An 18,673-nucleotide genomic window follows, 5' to 3' on the forward strand; every position below is an offset into this window, starting at 1 on the left:
GTGGGGTTAGAAAAGGTCGACCCTAAAAATGCACACCTCGCCTTATCCCACGGATATCCGTCTCCGGCGGTAAGGTCCTTTGAAGAACGGAGCTAACACAAAGACTACCCACAAAAAGGTCGTGCGTGACCGACCTCAACCAGTTGTCCTTTGGGAACTGCGGTCACGCTCCCAGGTCGTTAAGACCAATACTAATCTAACTTCTTTTTCAGGTTCCTCAAGAAATACCCTTCCACTGTGTGGGCAGCCGGGAGGTGATATTAGCCCTGATACCCGTAACTGCACACGAGACTAAGGCGATCACATTAAAATCCTGTTACAACCAGTAGATCACCAATCAGGACTTCAATCAACTTTATCATTTGCAGTTGTTTCCAACTGCTGCGCATTCTTTTGATAGCTGCCTCCGATTCTCAGCGCAACGTGTTCTTAAGTCTTTTTTTTCCTTTCACTTCAGGATCTCAACTTAAGGCTTCCCTAGTGGTGCAGTTTGATGACTTATGCAATCTATGTATGCCTGCTAGACTATATTAATAATGTCTATCTGTCTCTCTCTCTCTAGACAACAAAGTAAGGGAAAACATACACGTATATATAACTTACCATCGAATAATGCTAAAAATGTTTCTGGTTGATCTCTTATTGTATCAACGAATACATTTGGTAAATATTGATTCAGAATAGCTTGTATACGTCGACCAAATTGTTTATTAATTAAACAATGTGATATTAAATCTACAGTTGCTTGACGTGTTTGTTGTTGTGATGATTGACATATTATACTCATTAGATAAATTAAACCACCAGCATAAATAAATTCTTTCAGTAATAATGATGAAGAAATCAAATGTTCCATAGTTTGTATAAGTACAAGATGAGCTATTATAGAAAATAAATAAGATGATGAGAGTAAATGTGATAAGAAGGATTTGTAGCTTAGATATTGTTAAGTTCTCTGAGATAAATAATCATATTTAATTATTAAATTAAACACATGAATATTGGTACAAACGGGCACCAGATATATATGCGCCACACAAATCTCATTTGATTTGAAAGAGGGCTGGAATACTGCTCGGTTGCCCAAACTGAAGTAAGTGATTTTATAAGGGGCCCACTCCCTAAGCCTTTGACCTAAAGATCTGATCTACAAGGCAATGGAGCATCGTAAGACGATGCATTCTCATGGTAGCCGGTGACCTAAAATTAGTTCATACGCCATTTGTTCCCTCAGGATATTGGGGCCCATGTGCACCATTGGTTTGGAATCAGTATTTTCCAACAGCATTAGGTGGACTTTCCGTGTCCACCAATCCGGTTAAAGCGCCGGATATTCGCTTTTCGTCCTCTCAATTTCATAAACACCACCCCTGTCACGAGAAGGCAGTGATTAGGGCTTCCCTGTCAGAGGTTATATACGTGTGGCCTTGTGAGAGCATTTCGAGAGGGAGGGCGAACTCTCCCCACTCTCGGCCGTACCAGAGCATTATGAGTTAGACCGAGGTTAGTAGATTATAACAATAATGTTAAACCAGTTTGGTTAACAACTATAACATACCTCTTGGAAGAACAAAGAACAACATCACTAATGAAGTTAATAAATGAGATGCAGCCATATCTTCAAGACATTGTGGATTTGTAGAAACAGCTTGAATAACCTATGAAATAAATAATTAATATAATCGATTTAAATGAGATATCGCACAAGTACTGTATTTAATAAACATCACATAAATATATTGTTTAACGTTTATAAAACGACGTAGTGGGAAAGGTAATCTACTTTTCTGTATCCAATACAAATCACCATTTCTTTTACTTACTTGCAACTGTTAACCCTCGTGGAGGGACGTAGGTCATCCACCAGGATTTGAGACAAGGTTTTATGTAATCGGCTTTGAATAACAGTTAATTATTTGTAAAGACTGATGATACTGAAACTTAACTGTACAGATTGAAGTTGGTGAGTATAAGAGGGGTAGATGGTATCCATCACTTAATCATATCAGTCAGATTACCATTAAAGTTACTAGATAGCTACATGATGAGAAGTATTTTATTCCGAAATCAGCTATTAAGAAGTATCGAATCTAGGACCTCTAGTCATGCGTGATAACGCCCAACCTATACACCGCAGAGCTGGGATCAAACAATGTTAATGTCTAACTTTAATCAATTGATGCTACAATGCAACCCTCATCCACTGCCTGAGGTGGATATTTGTCTCATACCTAACCTGGGTAAAAATTCACTAGTTACACCTTCTTATTAAAACACCAGGGGTTGGATTAGTTAAAAATACGATATACGGAGGTGTATTATTGTGACTGATGCACCTCAGTTACGTTAGAAATGGGAGTTGTAACCAACAATATTAGATAATCGTCATTCTATAAAGCAAATGGATAGAATTTGGAAGTCTGCTCTAACGGAAATCATTTTAATAGACTAACAGTTTAGCCCTCACCAGGAGACGCAGAGGTTCAAAGTCCGATTTTCGGCGGAGCAGCAGGTGCTGCAACTAATGAGGAGTTCTACACTAGGATGAAACAGATACTTAGTGCTTGTTGGTTCTTAAAAGATACCACGACGCTATGAAAGTCAATCCGTAAAGAATAATTAACGTTGATATATACTGAATGTGTATATAATAATAATAGATAATACTTACATCTAACGCCCGTAGTTGAACTTCAGGATGATCATGTAAATCAAGTATAGAGAATAGTAAGGGGAAATGTCCAATACATTGAATTTCTAAGCCTGATTTCAAATAGAACATAAGAGAAATGATAGAAAAGAAGCAGAGTAAGGAGGAAAAGAATTGGTTAAACAAGAAAACAATGAACAAATGAAATACACACTTCAACAACAATGTAAAAAAAAACTGACGTTAGGAATTAAGTGCGTTTCTTTTTCACGAAAATAGAAGCATAGAATTGACGTGAACAATGTCATGTTTGTTGAGCCAATTAGTACTAATCAAATCCTATGGATCAAGCTACAAATCAGTCACTGGTCGAAGTGACTTACAATAGTATGTACTATTCAATGAGCGATAGTGATCGATATAAAACTCTGCATATTGACCTAGATTTCCTGTTATAGTTGGTACTTATTACTACAGTGTATCTGTAGTCTTGAGGGAACTAATGCTCTCGGTTGGATTCGAAACAGCCTCGCATAGCTTCGGAGTTAGATATGTTACCTCTGAGCTATTCAGGTGGCGACTAACCTCCTATAGGACGGAGATGTTCCTGATTGAGTGTTTATTGAGTAGTGACCGAAGTCGTGTTATCCAAGTCTTTTAGTGTTGATTGAATTCTATCGATCAAGCTGGAATATACCCACTAGTGTGATTCGATTATTTTTCACAAAATTTCCGATACACTACTAATGATAGTAATAATAGAGACTCCATTCAATACCAAAAATTTTGTTATAGTAAGAAGTACTCAGCACTGATTGTACCGATATTGTAGCCGATTTCTAAAATCTGCATTCAAATTGTAAATATTAAAAAATATATTTTATGAATGCTTTCCAATAGTCAGTTTCTGCTATCCGACCTCACTTACAAAAGCTCTAGATCACTTTAGCTGTTGAACCTATTCCTATTTTTACCCGTCAAATAAATATGTGTAATTTTTATAGTTGAAATCATGAGTCAATTGAAGCTAGACCACCATGGAAAACCTGGAAGTATTGGAAGGCCGTCTCGTCCTATTATGGGACTCCTCAACAGTGCTCATCCACGATACCGCCTCCCGAGATTTGAACCCAGGACCTACGAGTCTCGCGCCAGAGCACTTAACCGATAGACGGGATCGTGGATGCGCATTGTTGAGGGGTCCCATAATAGAACGAAACGGCCGTCCAGTGCTTCCCGGTGTTCCATGGTGGTCTAGCTTCAATTGACTCCTGATTTCAACTATGGAAATACTGAAATCCCTCCAAAACCCCTTCAGATGTGTAAGATGTATCAATTCCAATATAACCATCTCCTAATTTTACAAAGGATAGATGAGAAAAACATACGAACTGTAGAGTTCTCAGTTGGGGTTACCAGCGTTTAGTATCGCGATAGTATGTAAATCTTAAATTAGAGAACTCCGAACTATTTACCTCAAATAAATTTCAAAGAGAAAGAATAATCCCCGATTTTTTCAGGGTTGGAAAATAGATTCATTAAAGATTTGAACGAATCGACTAAACAGACGACTTGCCAATAACAACGATCAGAACTACTTAAATAGATATTGAAGTTATTTATTTGAAAACTAAAAAGTAGCATGAAATTCAGCGTCGCTTTCATCCGAGTTCGGGGTTCCTCAATAATAATCTGCACCTATAAATAATATCTTGTCCTGAGTCCGTTTTTTTAAACAACTGAAATCAGAGTCCGATGATGATGAAGCCGAGAGTGTGGCAGATATTATTTACACACAATGAATGATGGTCACTTAATACTGTATAAGACTAGTCTAAAAGAATAGTATAACTTATGATTCCAGGATGAAAATGAGATATGAAGAATACAAAAAAAAATACTTATTCATAACTACCACATTTACCTATAAGGACTGTTTGACCTTTCATTCTTGAGGTATGGTAAAATCTAAAAGGAACTAGTGTTTTAGTCAATATAGCTAGCTCGACAGTGTATGCCCGAACACCAAGTCAAGGTAACAGCAACTACTCACCTAACATGAACACACATACACACGATGATAATAACTACTTACCAGTATTATGACGTATAACATTAGTTAATGCTTCTAAAGCTGAACTAACATTTGTTACACATTGATTTGTGATATTATTTGCTTCAACGCCCCAATCAATTTCCTCATCTAAATTGACTGTATCATCTACAGATAGATAATCATCATCTTCATCATCATTTTGTTGTTGCTTCATATTATTGATAAATTGTAATTCTGAATCAACTCGATTTGTTCGACTTAATTGATGATTAGTGTCATAAACTTTCTCTGAATTAAGATTTTGTAATTCATTTGTAAGAAATTGAAATAGATCAATGATGAAACCTTTAGGATCCTGATTAATTAGTTCAATGTAAGAATATAGGAAGTAAAGATCAATCAAATTAGTTATCTTTAGAATAGTTTATAGATATGTTATGTAATGTACTTGAACAGGATTAAAGATTGATTTCATAATCAATCCCCTATAACCTCGGAATTCTTTTATACTTCGATTTCAAACAGAAATCAGAAAAGGGGGAAGTATGAAAGGAATTTTACTCGGAAGACTACTTTTCATAGAAAGAAAAGCAGAAGTATCTGTAAGATTATGTGTGTGACTGTTAGATTTAAAGAATTCTTAGAAAACAGACTACAAATTGCCAACGGTAATGAAAACATAATCAGTTGTTTCATAGAATTTTTAAAAGTTTTGAAAGTGTTGATCAGAAGAAGCATTTTCGCCACGTTCCTTACTTCTTAAGTCCTTTATCTACATAATTCCTTTCTTATAAAGCTTAAGGTCGCTGCTACAAGTCACCTGTAATACCTAAAGAAATGTTTCTTCAGAGGCTCGAAATACGGGTTGAAACTAATTTGGCTGATCACTGATCTTGTAAACTACCAGGAAAAAATCTAATAAGTAATTCATTGTTGTAATCAAGTTGTACAAACCAAAAACTCATTGCTTTTGTAGAAACTGTCAGAATGACGTATCTGAGATATATTTGAGTCTGAAGACTATTTTAAGTAAAGATTGTTGAATTTCATTGAAATCATGAACCGCTTTAAGTTAGACCACCGTTGAAAACCTCCATGCACTGAACAGCCGTTTTATCCTAGTATGGGACTTCTCACTAATGCGTATCCACGACCATGAATCTGAGAATTGAACCCAGGATTCGTAGTCAAAAGCCGTGACTAGTGAAGATGAACCATTTTGGGTGTGAGGCAGTTTTACACACCGAAGACCGTTGAAAATAGTCGTGATGTAATGGGTTGATTGAAATTAGACATTGACAACAATGAATGCAAGCTCAGCTGAACGTTCGCACGACAGATCGGAAATTTTAAGTTCGATTCCGCGTGCAGAGTCGTAGTCGAGTGCAACTGAGGAGCCTCATTATAGGATGAAACGGTCGTTTAGTGCTTCCATATCGGATCGGTTCATGATTACAATAAAATATAATTCGTTAAATTTAGGTTTACGCCAAAGGTGATAAACAGTCACTCACAAAGCGGTCAAACGTAAAATGAAAGGCTCAAAATAATTATCCAAGTAAAATGAGTTTTCAACTAATAAGAGTATAGCTAGTTTGTCTACAATTAAGTTAACCAATGACGTACAAGAAAAGGAAGATAAACGCTGATTACTGATAAGTAATCTGGTCATAAAACAAGAATCTCCCAGTACCGTCTGTAAATCCGTGTTCGAAACTAGTTATGGGGTTAATTTTATTTGGAAAACTGAGTACTAAAAAGATATTAAATATTCTCTCATGAATTGGTACAATCTGACGATGATGTTATAGCTGAGAACTTAATGAAAATCTCTCAGTAGATTCTCCAATGAGAATTCCGATTTAAATTTCACTAACTCGTGTACGATATTCCATTTATAGTCTGGCATCCTAAGCCTTTGTGAATAGTACGTCCCGACCAATACGATTAACCTTGAGCTGAGGCTAAAGTAACCTTGAGTATTGTTCATCCATTAATTTCCATTTTTCAGTTTCAAAGCAAAGTACAGTAACCTAGACATCTATGATCATATTTCAACCACCCAACATAAGATCTACTTAAAACACTCATTAACTTATATATATTGATTATCAGACGCTCCCTAAATCTGAATTTATACTGTGGATACAGTCACGACATAACTGGCAGAGAGCGAAGTAAATAGTAACAATTATTCAGAAATAGTTGAGGAATAGTAAAACGCATAACAATAGTCAGTAGGTCTATTGCAAGCTTGTAACAAGAGGATAATATGGTTATAAAAATACACTTATCTATTAATTATACAGTGAAGATATTAATAATACTAATCTGTACATTAGTTCCACTGGTTATACTTCCTTATCTATTCACTCTACAATAACAGAGAGCATAAAACTCATTTTCAATCCAAAAGACATTGTAAGACAACTTTTTTATCATCGTATAAGAGACTTCATTCAGAATGTAATCGAATATACGAGTAGAAGAATAATATATTTCGAACAAACAAGCTACTATCCAATAGAATATATTTTGGCATTCAATGAGTGATCTGGAAAGATAAACATTCCATTATATATTGATAGATAACTGTCTCTTTCCTAACATGATTGGAGTTCAACAGTCGTAGATTCCCCTTAAAATATAGTGAATATACTACTTAACAGATGATTATTTTGGTGCAGATACATTATCCACATATCATCGTACAAAAAGTCATTAAAAACCAGAAAACGTTGGGTTGCTGTTTCTTTATAGTATGGGATTTTTCGTCATTCCACGTTCACAACTACATCAGTGATCGAAACTTATACTATTAGGTCTCTAAGAGAGTATTATATCCTTAAATCACTAAATTGACGTTCAATGGTTTAGATTTCTAACTTTAAACAACTCGTGATATTACGCAACTACCATCTAATGCCATTGATAGATAACTACGATACTCTAAACATTGTTAGTCTCCCATTAATTAACGCAAAAGCCTGTATATTAACACAGTTATATAAAAATTTGTATCGGTTAAATGCTCTGGTGCGAGACTGGTAGGTCCTGGGTTCGAATCTTGCGAGTGCGGTATCGTGGATGCGCACTGCTGAGGAGTCTCGTAATAGGACTGAACGGCAGTCCAGTGCTTCCAGGTTTTCCATGGTGGTTTAGCTTCAATTGACTCATGATTTCAACTTTGAAAAATACTAAAATCTCCACAAAACCAAATGTGATTAAAAATCTGTAATTATTAACAATAACAAAAAACAGAATAAAAACCTTTACTTACATCTAATGTATAAGCTGGTTGTTTATTATATAATCTGACAAACACTTCACCAATTAATAATTCTTGAGCATATGATTCATGAGTAAATGATAGTACAGAGTTTAAATTACATTCACCCTAATGATTATTACCAAATAAGAATATGAAAAGATAAATAAAAGAGAATGGTTATGTAATGAAACAAAATGATTAGATAAAGGTAACTTAACATAAAATAGATAAAAGGTGACCTAAACGTCATTTTTTCTATTTGAAGCTCGTTAGACAGATCTACCTGTATACCAGAGTTGCTATCCACTTGAACTCTGGAGTGGCTTATGAGTTAATCAGTTGATGATACGTTTTCATTTTCCAAACTCCGGCTTTCTTACAACTCAATCTTATATCAGTAATGATTGCGCATCGGGACAGATAATAGTGGTTAAGCATACGTAACACATGTTTCCAATCAAGTCACAGTCGATGAAGATTCATTATCTAATTAATTGATTTGTCATCCCGACCTAGTACTTTAAACTCAGTAGTATCCTATTCAGTGGTTTCAATAAACGCCAGCAATGCTATGAAACTGTCACATTCCACAGACAGAGTAGAATAGGCTGAACTGACTGATAACATTGTGTAATTTGAACTGGATGAGTTTAAATGTAAAACTTTTGTTATTGTCCCACAATAAATCAGATAAAGACAGTGTTGTGGAAAATAACAATAAAAATTAGGACAATGGTAAACTGCAAAAATAGTTCACTTTAACCACAAATATTCTTCATCTCATAAAGAGATTTCCAAATAAGCAAAAATATGAAACTCGATAAATCTGTTTGGTGTATTCAGTGATTTCATTAGAACTTTGAGATAGAGAAATTGCTTGCACAAGCAAGTGGCTATCAGGAACTAATAGCTGAGTGGATAACGCGATGGAGTTTGAAGCGAACGGTATTGGGTTCGAGTCACAGAGTGAATATCAACAAGTCTGAGATGCAGGTACATCCAGCTGACGAGTCCCAAATAGGACGAAACGAGCGTCAGACTGGTCTTCACTGCTAGGTAGTATTCACCTTTCTTGTGTTTAAATATTTTCATAGTGTAAGTGCTAAGGAGATCCAGAATATTCCTTAAGAGAAAGACAAGTGGGGCTCTGAAAGCACTGAAAAACGTTTTGTTCAATCAGCACTGAATATAAGTTTCTCAGAAACATCTAGGAAGTGAAGTTGCGGGTCATATTTCTGATTGGATGATCACCTCCATACTACTATGGTTAGTATGGTTCCAGAAACTTCTGGAAGTCAAAGACACTCTGAATTGATATAAATATTTCCCGTATAAAAAAAACTTTAGAGTAAAGTGTTCGTTCCACATTCCAAGCCTTTTATCTCGTGTTCAAGTTTTCCTGTAGATCGAGTCTGGGGTTATTAGAAGAGCTTAGGAAACCGATTCAAGCGTTCAGTCAGAAGATTTATCAGCGATTTTCGTTGTTTTGAAGTTTACCATTGGTACCGGAAAAACTAGCCATCAACGGAAGTGAGATATTTAAAAAAAAAAACGATTTTAACCTTACTTTCTGCTTATGATGAAATGCACCAATGAGAATTCTGACCATTCATAGAGAACACTTTACTATCAAAACACACTACTAAAACATCCAACATTAAGAATTTGACCTCAGATCATTTACTAATCGACTTTCGTGGGATGGTAAAAAGTCAAGAAATAAGTTTCTCAACATTAAATAGGAATGACATATTTGTAAAATCTCAGCGAATGAATTTGAAGTAAATCCAATGTTTTGCCTGGCAATCTGGTCCAAGCTTTTTCAAGGAAATATTTCCTTATAAGTTTCTCAATGTCCAATGTCAAATTCTACGTGTATAAGGTCCAAGAAATATTAACATGTACCTGGTCCTACGTTGTAGATGACTGACTGACTGAACATGGAACTTCAATTATACAAAAATAATCCCAAAATATCTAGCATTGCTCGTATATTCTGGGACCACCGAGTAAGTAATGCAGTTGTTAGGAAACGGGTACTGGGTAAGGATGGCAAATCGATTGGTGAAGTAGTGAAACTTCATCAGTTGAGATGGCTGGGACACGTGTTACGTATGCCCAACCACCGACTGCCCCGACGTGCAATGTTTTATGGCGTAGGAATAGGTTGGAAGAAAACTAGAGGTGGCCGGACCAAAACATGGCACAAATCAATGAAGTCAGTGACAAGTGGACTGAGCCATGTTGGTAGGTGTAGACTACCTGGTTGGGATTCGCGAGATGATAGCAATCGATGGTTATGTAAAGTGTGATCGATAAGTGAACACACCAATGATAGGTGAAACGCTCACCACCACACTAAATTCTTTGACCTTGTATGACTGTCTTTGTTTTATCCACCAATCACAATTTTATGTTCATTCTGGAACAATATTCTCCCCTTTGACTCATTTTTCCTATTCTCCACTTACTGTTCGAAACAGATAAAGTTTATTAAGCCAAATAGCTTACTTGTTTTGACTTTGGCGAAACCAAGACTCTGTATTCGACAGTTTAGAGAATAGCTTAAAGTTACCCCTGTAGGAAATTGCTTCCTACAAAGTTTCGAACAGTAAACTTCGATATATCTACTGAAATGACTTTTAATAAATACTACGATTCCGATGAGATTCCAGAGTTATCACCACACCATCTGGGAGTTTATGATGAGGACCAACTTGAAAAGGACAAACCCGAAACCAATAGTATGATAGAATTAGAGTTAGCTAGACTACGTATAACTCAGAAAAAGAAATTGAGTTAGAAAAGTTACGTCGCCAGGGAAGTGAGGGTCTCGGTCGATCAATAAACAATGAGGATGTAATATTAAAAAATCTGTATTTACCAAAAAGGGAAATCTTAAGATTCGATGGTACACCAATAAATTACTGGAATTTTATTAGAAATTTCGAGGAATGCATCGGATGCGAGAATATTGGATTTAGAGCTAAACTAAATTACTTGATTCAATATTGTGACGGCGAAGCCAAAGCCGCCATTCTTCATTGTGCTATACTAGAACCAGAGATAGGCTATCATCAAGCCCTAAAGCTTTTAGAAGAAACCTTTGGTCAAAAGCACGTAATAGCACGCACGTTCATCGACAACTTGCTAAATTTTCCCAATATAAAAAGGAACCAACCAGATGGTTTAAGAAAATTGTCCCGGGAAATGCAAGCATGCTGTTTGACTCTCGAACAAATGAATTACGTTTCTGACCTGAACTCTACCAGGACTATTGAAGCTATGGTTCTGAAATTACCGACGCATGTTCAACAAAAGTGGCTAAAGACAGCTTATAAGATTATCAGAGGAGGTCGTGAGCCTCTGTTCGCCGACCTTACTGCCTTTGTAAAGGAACAAGCGGATATGGCTAATACTCGGTATGGATTACTCGTCAATCGCGGTAGTAATAGTGACAATAGGGATGTTGGGGTTTTAAAAGGTAGAATTAGTGCAGATTACAATGCAGCAAGGATATCTTACGCGAGTATTAATGATGACAATGTCCCTTTACTTAGTTCATCCTGTTTGGAGTGCTCAGGTAATCATTCTTTAGATCAGTGTCAGAAGTTTCAAGACAAGAATGTTAGAGAAAGGAAAGAATTCGTTCTTAGAAACAAGTTATGTAATGTTTGTCTGAAGGCTAACCACGTAGCAAGAAACTGTCGATCGCCGAGGTCATGTGTTGTTGAAGGATGCGGTTGGAGACATCATACCCTGTTACACGAGAAGCAGAAAGAACAGAGAGTTAGCAATAGTGATGTTTACATTAATACTCAGTTCTGTACGGACGAAAGTGTTAAGCGTATGCAGAGACCAGTAGCATTTGCAGTGGTGCCTGTATGGTTAAAAAATGGTGAGAAGATTATTCAGACTTGCGCCTTGCTAGATAGTGGGTCAGATACGTCCCTCATTGTTGATGATCTAGCTAAGGAGTTAAGCCTCGAGGGAAAACCAAAAACTGTGTCTTTAAAAACTCTTAGTAATGAATCGTCTTTTATATCCAAGGAGGTTTATGTAGAGTTGCACTCGATAGATTTTTCGTCATCTGTTAAGGTGCAGAAAGTGTTGACAGTCGAAAAACTACCGTCGGTTCACAGGACTGTGCCAACGGCAAATCAAATGGCAACCTGGTCTCATTTAAAAGATATAAGTTTTCCGAGAGTAAAAAACGAGAATGTCAAACTGTTGATTGGGTGTAATGTACCGAATATACACGAGATGAAAGAGATAAGAACCGGAAACACGAATGAACCGTCTGCCGTGAGGACTCTATTAGGTTGGACGTTGTTTGGTCCCTACGGGGAACTTCATGGAAACAAACGTGTACTTAATTACCTCTCAGATAAAGAGGAATTAGAGGACAAGTTTGAACAACTATACTCAACTGAATTCAAAGATCCATTTAGTTGTACTACGCCGATGTCTGTAGAAGACTGTATAGCACTCAATGCTATATCAAATTCAGTGCAAAGGTTAAATGGGCACTATCGAATAGCTCTGCCTTGGAGGCACGAACACAAGTTACCTAATAATAAGAAATTAGCAGAACGTAGACTTAACTGTTTAAAAGGTCGACTTATTCGGGATACGAAGTTGCTCCAAGACTATACGAGCACTATGACTCAGTATATAGAACGAGATTATGCTGAAAAGGTAAACGGTAACCACGTTGATGGACGAATTTGGTATCTTTCTCATCACCCTGTCTTTCATCCCAAGAAGCCTAACAAGTTAAGAATAGTTTTTGATTGTGCAGCTCAGTATGCTGGAACGTCTTTAAACAAGAATCTTTATTCTGGACCTGATTTAGTCAATAACCTAGTAGACGTATTTAAAAGGTTTCGGCAACGACCGATAGGTCTTACGACGGACATTGAAGCCATGTTCCATCAAGTAGTAGTTCCGGTGCATGGTCGAGATGCTCTTAGGTATTTGTGGTGGCCAGGTGGGGACTTGGAAAAGGAGTCAGAGATCTACGGAACGAAAGTCTGTCTGTCCGGAGCAACCTCATTGCCATGTGGCGTCACGTTCGTCTTGCAGAAAACGAATTCTGACAATCAAAATGAATTTCCCAGGGTGTTTACGCACTTAGCTAAGGGACAGTTTTATGTTGACAACTTATTGTTAAGTATGGATGCTTTAGAAGAAGCTAAACTGACGTATTCACATCTCAAAAGACTCATAAGTTTGGGACGATATAATTTAACTAAATGGACTAGCAATAATATTGAAGTGTTGGAGTTCGACCCAGAGGAAGACCGTACTGAAGGAAACGTTACCGTCTGCGAGTCTAATGGGACGAGTAAGCGAACTCTGGGAATCGAGTGGAACATCCGAACAAAAGAATCATGTTTCAAAGTTCGTGAGTATCATGGAAACCTAACCAGAATGGAATTAACAGTATCTGCTCTTTGTACTAAAGTCGGCAAGTATGCAAAAGAACAGTTAAATATTCCCATTTCATCGGTCATCTATTGGACTATTCTAAGAGCGCTTTTATTTCAAAGTGTGCCGATCGATGAAGCTTTAAGGATACTAAATAACAGACCACTAGTTAAAATGACGGATGATCCTGGCACCCTAGAGGCTCTTATACCGGATAAATCGTTGTTAACTTACAAAGGATTATCATCCGGCGATGTTTCTGTGGATAAGACTTTATTATACAATAAAGGATGGAAAGAAGCTCAAAGATTAACTACCTCATTTTGGTATAGGTGGATAAGAGAATATCTACTGACTCTTCAAACAAGAGATAAATGGTTAAACGTACGCAGAAATCTACAACCCGGCGACCTAGTTCTCCTGGGTAACGTTGAAACGAGCAGAAGTCTATGGCCTAAAGCTATTGTCGAACAAGTAAGCTACGGCCCTGACGGACGAGTTCGTACAGCAAGGTTGAGAATGGCAAACGAAGAAATCTTCGGGATTTGCGAAGCCTGTGTCTATTGGAAGAAGCCGGTTATCTGACGGCGACATACGACGACGGACGTGGTTCGCGTTTCGGGGGGAGTGTAAAGTGTGATCGATAAGTGAACACACCAATGATAGGTGAAACGCTCACCACCACACTAAATTCTTTGACCTTGTATGACTGTCTTTGTTTTATCCACCAATCACAATTTTATGTTCATTCTGGAACAATATTCTCCCCTTTGACTCATTTTTCCTATTCTCCACTTACTGTTCGAAACAGATAAAGTTTATTAAGCCAAATAGCTTACTTGTTTTGACTTTGGCGAAACCAAGACTCTGTATTCGACAGTTTAGAGAATAGCTTAAAGTTACCCCTGTAGGAAATTGCTTCCTACAGGTTAGAGACCTTGAATGACATGGCTCAAAATCGTTTGCAATGGCGAAGGTGCATCCACTCTTTGTGTTCTACCAAATTCCAACCTTTTGAATTCTTCACGTTCCTATCCTTTTTCTCTTTCCAAATTTATTTCACTGTATTATACTCCTTGAATAACATCTTCAAACCCTAATCTTTTGAATTTCTGATTATACTCCTACTACTTCTACCACTATGGGATTTGAATCGACAACTGCATCTCTATGCTAATATGGTATGGCAACTCGAACTGAAGTACGTACGAAGTTCTACGTTGTGACTGACTGAGCATGGAAATTCAATTATACATAAATAAATCCCACATCACTTTGTAAATCTTCCATTTCAGAATACAGATAATCATATTTAACAAACAGTATACTTACAGTTTTAATTAAACGTACAACTTGTAGATCAATTAGCGTTTCCAATTCTGCTCTACAACGATTATCCCATATTAAATATGGTGTTACAGAATTAGTAGTTAATAATTTAGCCAATGAACGTAAATACTTCCCCCTAGATGTATCCAATGGGAAATCATGTAAAATTTGTGAATCATTATTACCATTACTTAATCGACCAATTTGACTTGAATCATATATATTTAATTCAAGAATTTTTCTAGCTAAATGTGGTGTTAATAAACGACTTAATGCTTCCATAACATCTGGTCCTTCACGCATTAAATAACCATCTTCTGTTACTTCACGACCAGTTGCATAACCATTAACCATTCGACCAATAGCCCATAATGATAATAAGGCTAAACGATTTGCTAAAACCTAGACAAAAAAAAACAAGAAATGATAGTTACTTTTTATTTGATAAGTGACTGACAGTGAAATCTATTGTACTCGAGTTTTGTCCTAACTGACACTCGTCAGTTTAATGTATCTAAATACTAGTGTCAATATTCAACATAGTGTGATACAAACCCAATACGTTTCCACTTGAAATATCAATCCATTCCACTAGCTTATTTAACGGGGGGGGGAGGATAGAGGTATTAGTAAGAGTTCGTAATTGTCCAATGTTGATACACAGACTGACCACTTGCAATCTTCAATGTCCATAACGGAAAATTACAAAATATGAATAATGTAGTCACTTTTTTTTAACCTTATTATAAAAATACTTGTTGTATAGTACTTGTTCCGTTGTTTCATGGAAGACTTAAGGAGGAGTATTGTGTAATCATCCAATGTTATGAGCTGGCTGTCAAGATTTTCTACCTGAATAGTATTTCTCATCATCTTTCTTCTTCAGTGTCCTGAAAACGAAAATGCGTTAGTGGTAGCCTTAGTGAACGAGTAGAGTGAGCGCAAAGCCTAAGGCACAAGCATTCAGAACGGTTACACATGGCCTTTTTGTGAAAAACTTTTGATGTTTCAGCTTGGTACTTTAAAAGCTCTACCTTCAGAGACGGAAATTTGTGGACTCAGGTGTAGCATTTTTCCCTTGTGAGAAGGCAACATCGTCACAGATGACAGTTGTCTGAGGAAAAAAGCTTTACTGCCGTTACACCACTCCACAGTCAGCAGTGTGACTTTGTTTTCGGACCTTAAACTACTGCTCTTTTAGTCTTATCGTTCACCAACCGACCTATTTGGGGATGAGAGGATGTAAAGGAACAAGTGTTCCGGGCAATATAGCTCGACTACTGAGTCAACACGATGGGCAAGCCGAACTACGGTCGAGTAATTTTATTCACTTTAATTTAACTGTTTGTTTTGAGGACAAAAAGGTGTTGTTAACTATAATGACAAGTAATAATAGTAAGGTGAGTCCTACTGATGAACAATATTTACAACTACACTGTCTTCACAGTAGAAAAGGTATTACAATGGTTGACCCTAAATATTGCACATTTCACGTGTAAGCAGGGTTCGGTCTGAAAAATATTGAGGTAACACATTAAGAACACCTCACAAAATATTCGTGCACCATCAGATTTAAGGAGTTAACCCCATAGTCTCTATAATCACAATTTCATGTCGACAAGACGTTCAATGCTAACACAGTTTCCCTATAATATCCATAAACAAGAAATTTTATTCCGTGATGTCATCGATCAGGAATTAAAAACAGCTAATACGCATTTTGAAGGAAGCTTGAACATTTGAGCTACAAAACATCCATTGTACAACAAACTTGCGCATAGTTTCGATATCACCGAATATTAATTAGGTAAATATGACAATTTAATAGTTAATTTACTTGTGAATTAGTTTCTTCGTTAATTTCAACACCGGCTTCTTCTAATGTGAAATCGTAGCTTAATACATGTTGAAGTAGAAGAAATAATCCACCATATTCATAACATGTTACACATAGCCAATAATCAATACAAAATGATGCTACACAAGTTGCAGTTAAACAACAAAGTTTCGGTAAATTCTATCAAGAAAAAGCAGTACAGATTAACAATAATAAAGAAAAGAGACCCTTTTTTTTTAAAAAAAAAAAAAAGGAAATATTGGATGTTATTGTTTAACGTAATGATGTGAAGAATTATGTTGATACATTAATATCTATAGTTGAAATCATGAGTCAATTGAAGCTAGACCACCATGGAAAACCTGGAAACACTGGACAGCCGTTTCGTCCTATTGTGGGACTCCTCAGCAGGGCGCACCCACGATCCCGCCTCGCGAGATTCGAACCCAGTCTCGCACGCGAGCGCTTAACCTTTAGAACCATTAAGCCGTCATCTAACGACGTTAATGTCTAACTACAACCAATCCACGAAATTGAGCTTTTAGCTTCAATTGACTGATGGTTTCAACTATAAAATTAATAAAATCTCAATAAGAACCTCCTTCTAATACAAATATCTATATTAAATTTTAACTTGATTTTTGTAAATGGTTAATAAAGGAAAATCATTTTTTTTAAATATAAGCACCAATGAAACAGTATCTTCAGATATGATTCGCATTCCTTTACCAAAGACTCGGATTCAAAGTTGAACTTATTAACAATGAACGAGTTCTTATGCTCAAATGTAAAATCAACATCATCTTTCTATGAAAGCTAATGATCAGTAGTAATGGATTGTTGTGATCAAACGACTATAGACCTTGTTATGAGAACTGGAAATATTTGGATCCAGTCCAGTGTGAAGCTACTAGTTGTACAGCTGGGGAATCGTAACATAAGATAAGACAGTTGTTTAACATCCCTTAGACATTGATTGGTTAGTCTTAGACGAAACTGAAATTCGGGGAAAAAAACTCACTTTATAATACAATAATCTTAATGTATCTTTCAGCAATTGTGGTGTCTCTTGAATACATTGACGTGAAGAAGGAAATAGAGATGCAGCCGCTAACACTGATACAATATGTCCACATACTTCAACTACAATATGTCCAGGTCGACTTGATGTACGTGATAAAAAATTAGAACATTGTGAAAATGCTTTTTGCAACACTGGTATACCATTTTCACGGCGTAATTCTTCTGCATTCAATACACTAGTAACTACAGTTTCATAAGTTAATTCCGTTGCAGCAACGAGTAGTACAGCATTTTCTACAGTTTCATTGGATTTATTTTTGTTATTTGATGCTGAAGACTGTGAATTATTATTAGTAGTATTGTCGGTATTGTCAGTTTGATCTTCAGATGTTTGTGCTCCATATGAGAATAACTTATCATCGGATATTTCAGCGAGTATAGTCGCTACAAGCATTGGATAACCAGCGTATTTCTCTGAAATAAGTACTACATTATATACAATGAATGAAAATATAAGAACAGAGGAATTATCATCATGATGAGATGGATTAAAATAACAATGTACTGAATGATTAATACTTCCAGATTGACCAAACTGTAAGTATTGTGGACATACTGCAAGTGGCACGACTATTCAATATGTCACCGAACATTTTGTGCTTGACTGTCGATCTGAGCACGTGACAGATGATAGTGTCAGTCGTCGGAAAATGTTTATTGGTGTAGATCTAGAGATAAGTGTTGTGTAGATTGGTTTTAGATGTGAAAACTCTCCCGCGCCGAGAGTCAAACCCGGGCCTTCTGGGTGAAAGCCAGAAATCCTAACCGCTAGACCACCCTGAACATTTTTTAAATGACCGTGTGTGTTAATTGCTTAATATATTCATTATGTGTCTGTAATTTATTTTTGTCTGAACATAAATATTGAGGCAAGCTTGATTAAATAGAGTTGGCTCACTCGACATCTTCACTGCACGTAGTTTCGTTTCGCTTCCTCCGCTGTTTCTCGGACTGTCTGTTCGGATTAATAAGATAATGAAATGTACGTATTCAAATATCATTTTCGTATTTGACTTA

At 36.5% G+C, this 18,673-nt stretch overlaps 1 protein-coding gene and 1 non-coding gene across 2 annotated transcripts in view; both read right to left on the reverse strand.

Moving 5' to 3' along the window:
* Positions 1–18,673, reverse strand: part of Smp_175760 (endosomal trafficking protein, putative) — a gene marked incomplete at both ends in the record, with an annotated part of 113,533 nt that overhangs the window by 16,215 nt on the left and 78,645 nt on the right. The window contains 9 exons of the mRNA XM_018791632.1: positions 604–879; positions 1,559–1,658; positions 2,672–2,763; positions 4,746–4,826; positions 4,965–5,061; positions 7,987–8,103; positions 14,740–15,138; positions 16,574–16,753; positions 17,595–18,082. Coding sequence (XP_018647306.1) covers positions 604–879; positions 1,559–1,658; positions 2,672–2,763; positions 4,746–4,826; positions 4,965–5,061; positions 7,987–8,103; positions 14,740–15,138; positions 16,574–16,753; positions 17,595–18,082 — 1,830 coding nt within the window. The remainder of the gene's footprint in view (positions 1–603; positions 880–1,558; positions 1,659–2,671; positions 2,764–4,745; positions 4,827–4,964; positions 5,062–7,986; positions 8,104–14,739; positions 15,139–16,573; positions 16,754–17,594; positions 18,083–18,673) is intronic.
* Smp_tRNA_00761_Pseudo_TTC.1.1 lies at positions 18,368–18,438 on the reverse strand. Its single transcript has one exon. It is a non-coding gene (tRNA).

Source organism: Schistosoma mansoni (assembly GCF_000237925.1).
Source record: "Schistosoma mansoni, WGS project CABG00000000 data, supercontig 0226, strain Puerto Rico, whole genome shotgun sequence".
NCBI lineage: Eukaryota > Metazoa > Platyhelminthes > Trematoda > Strigeidida > Schistosomatidae > Schistosoma > Schistosoma mansoni.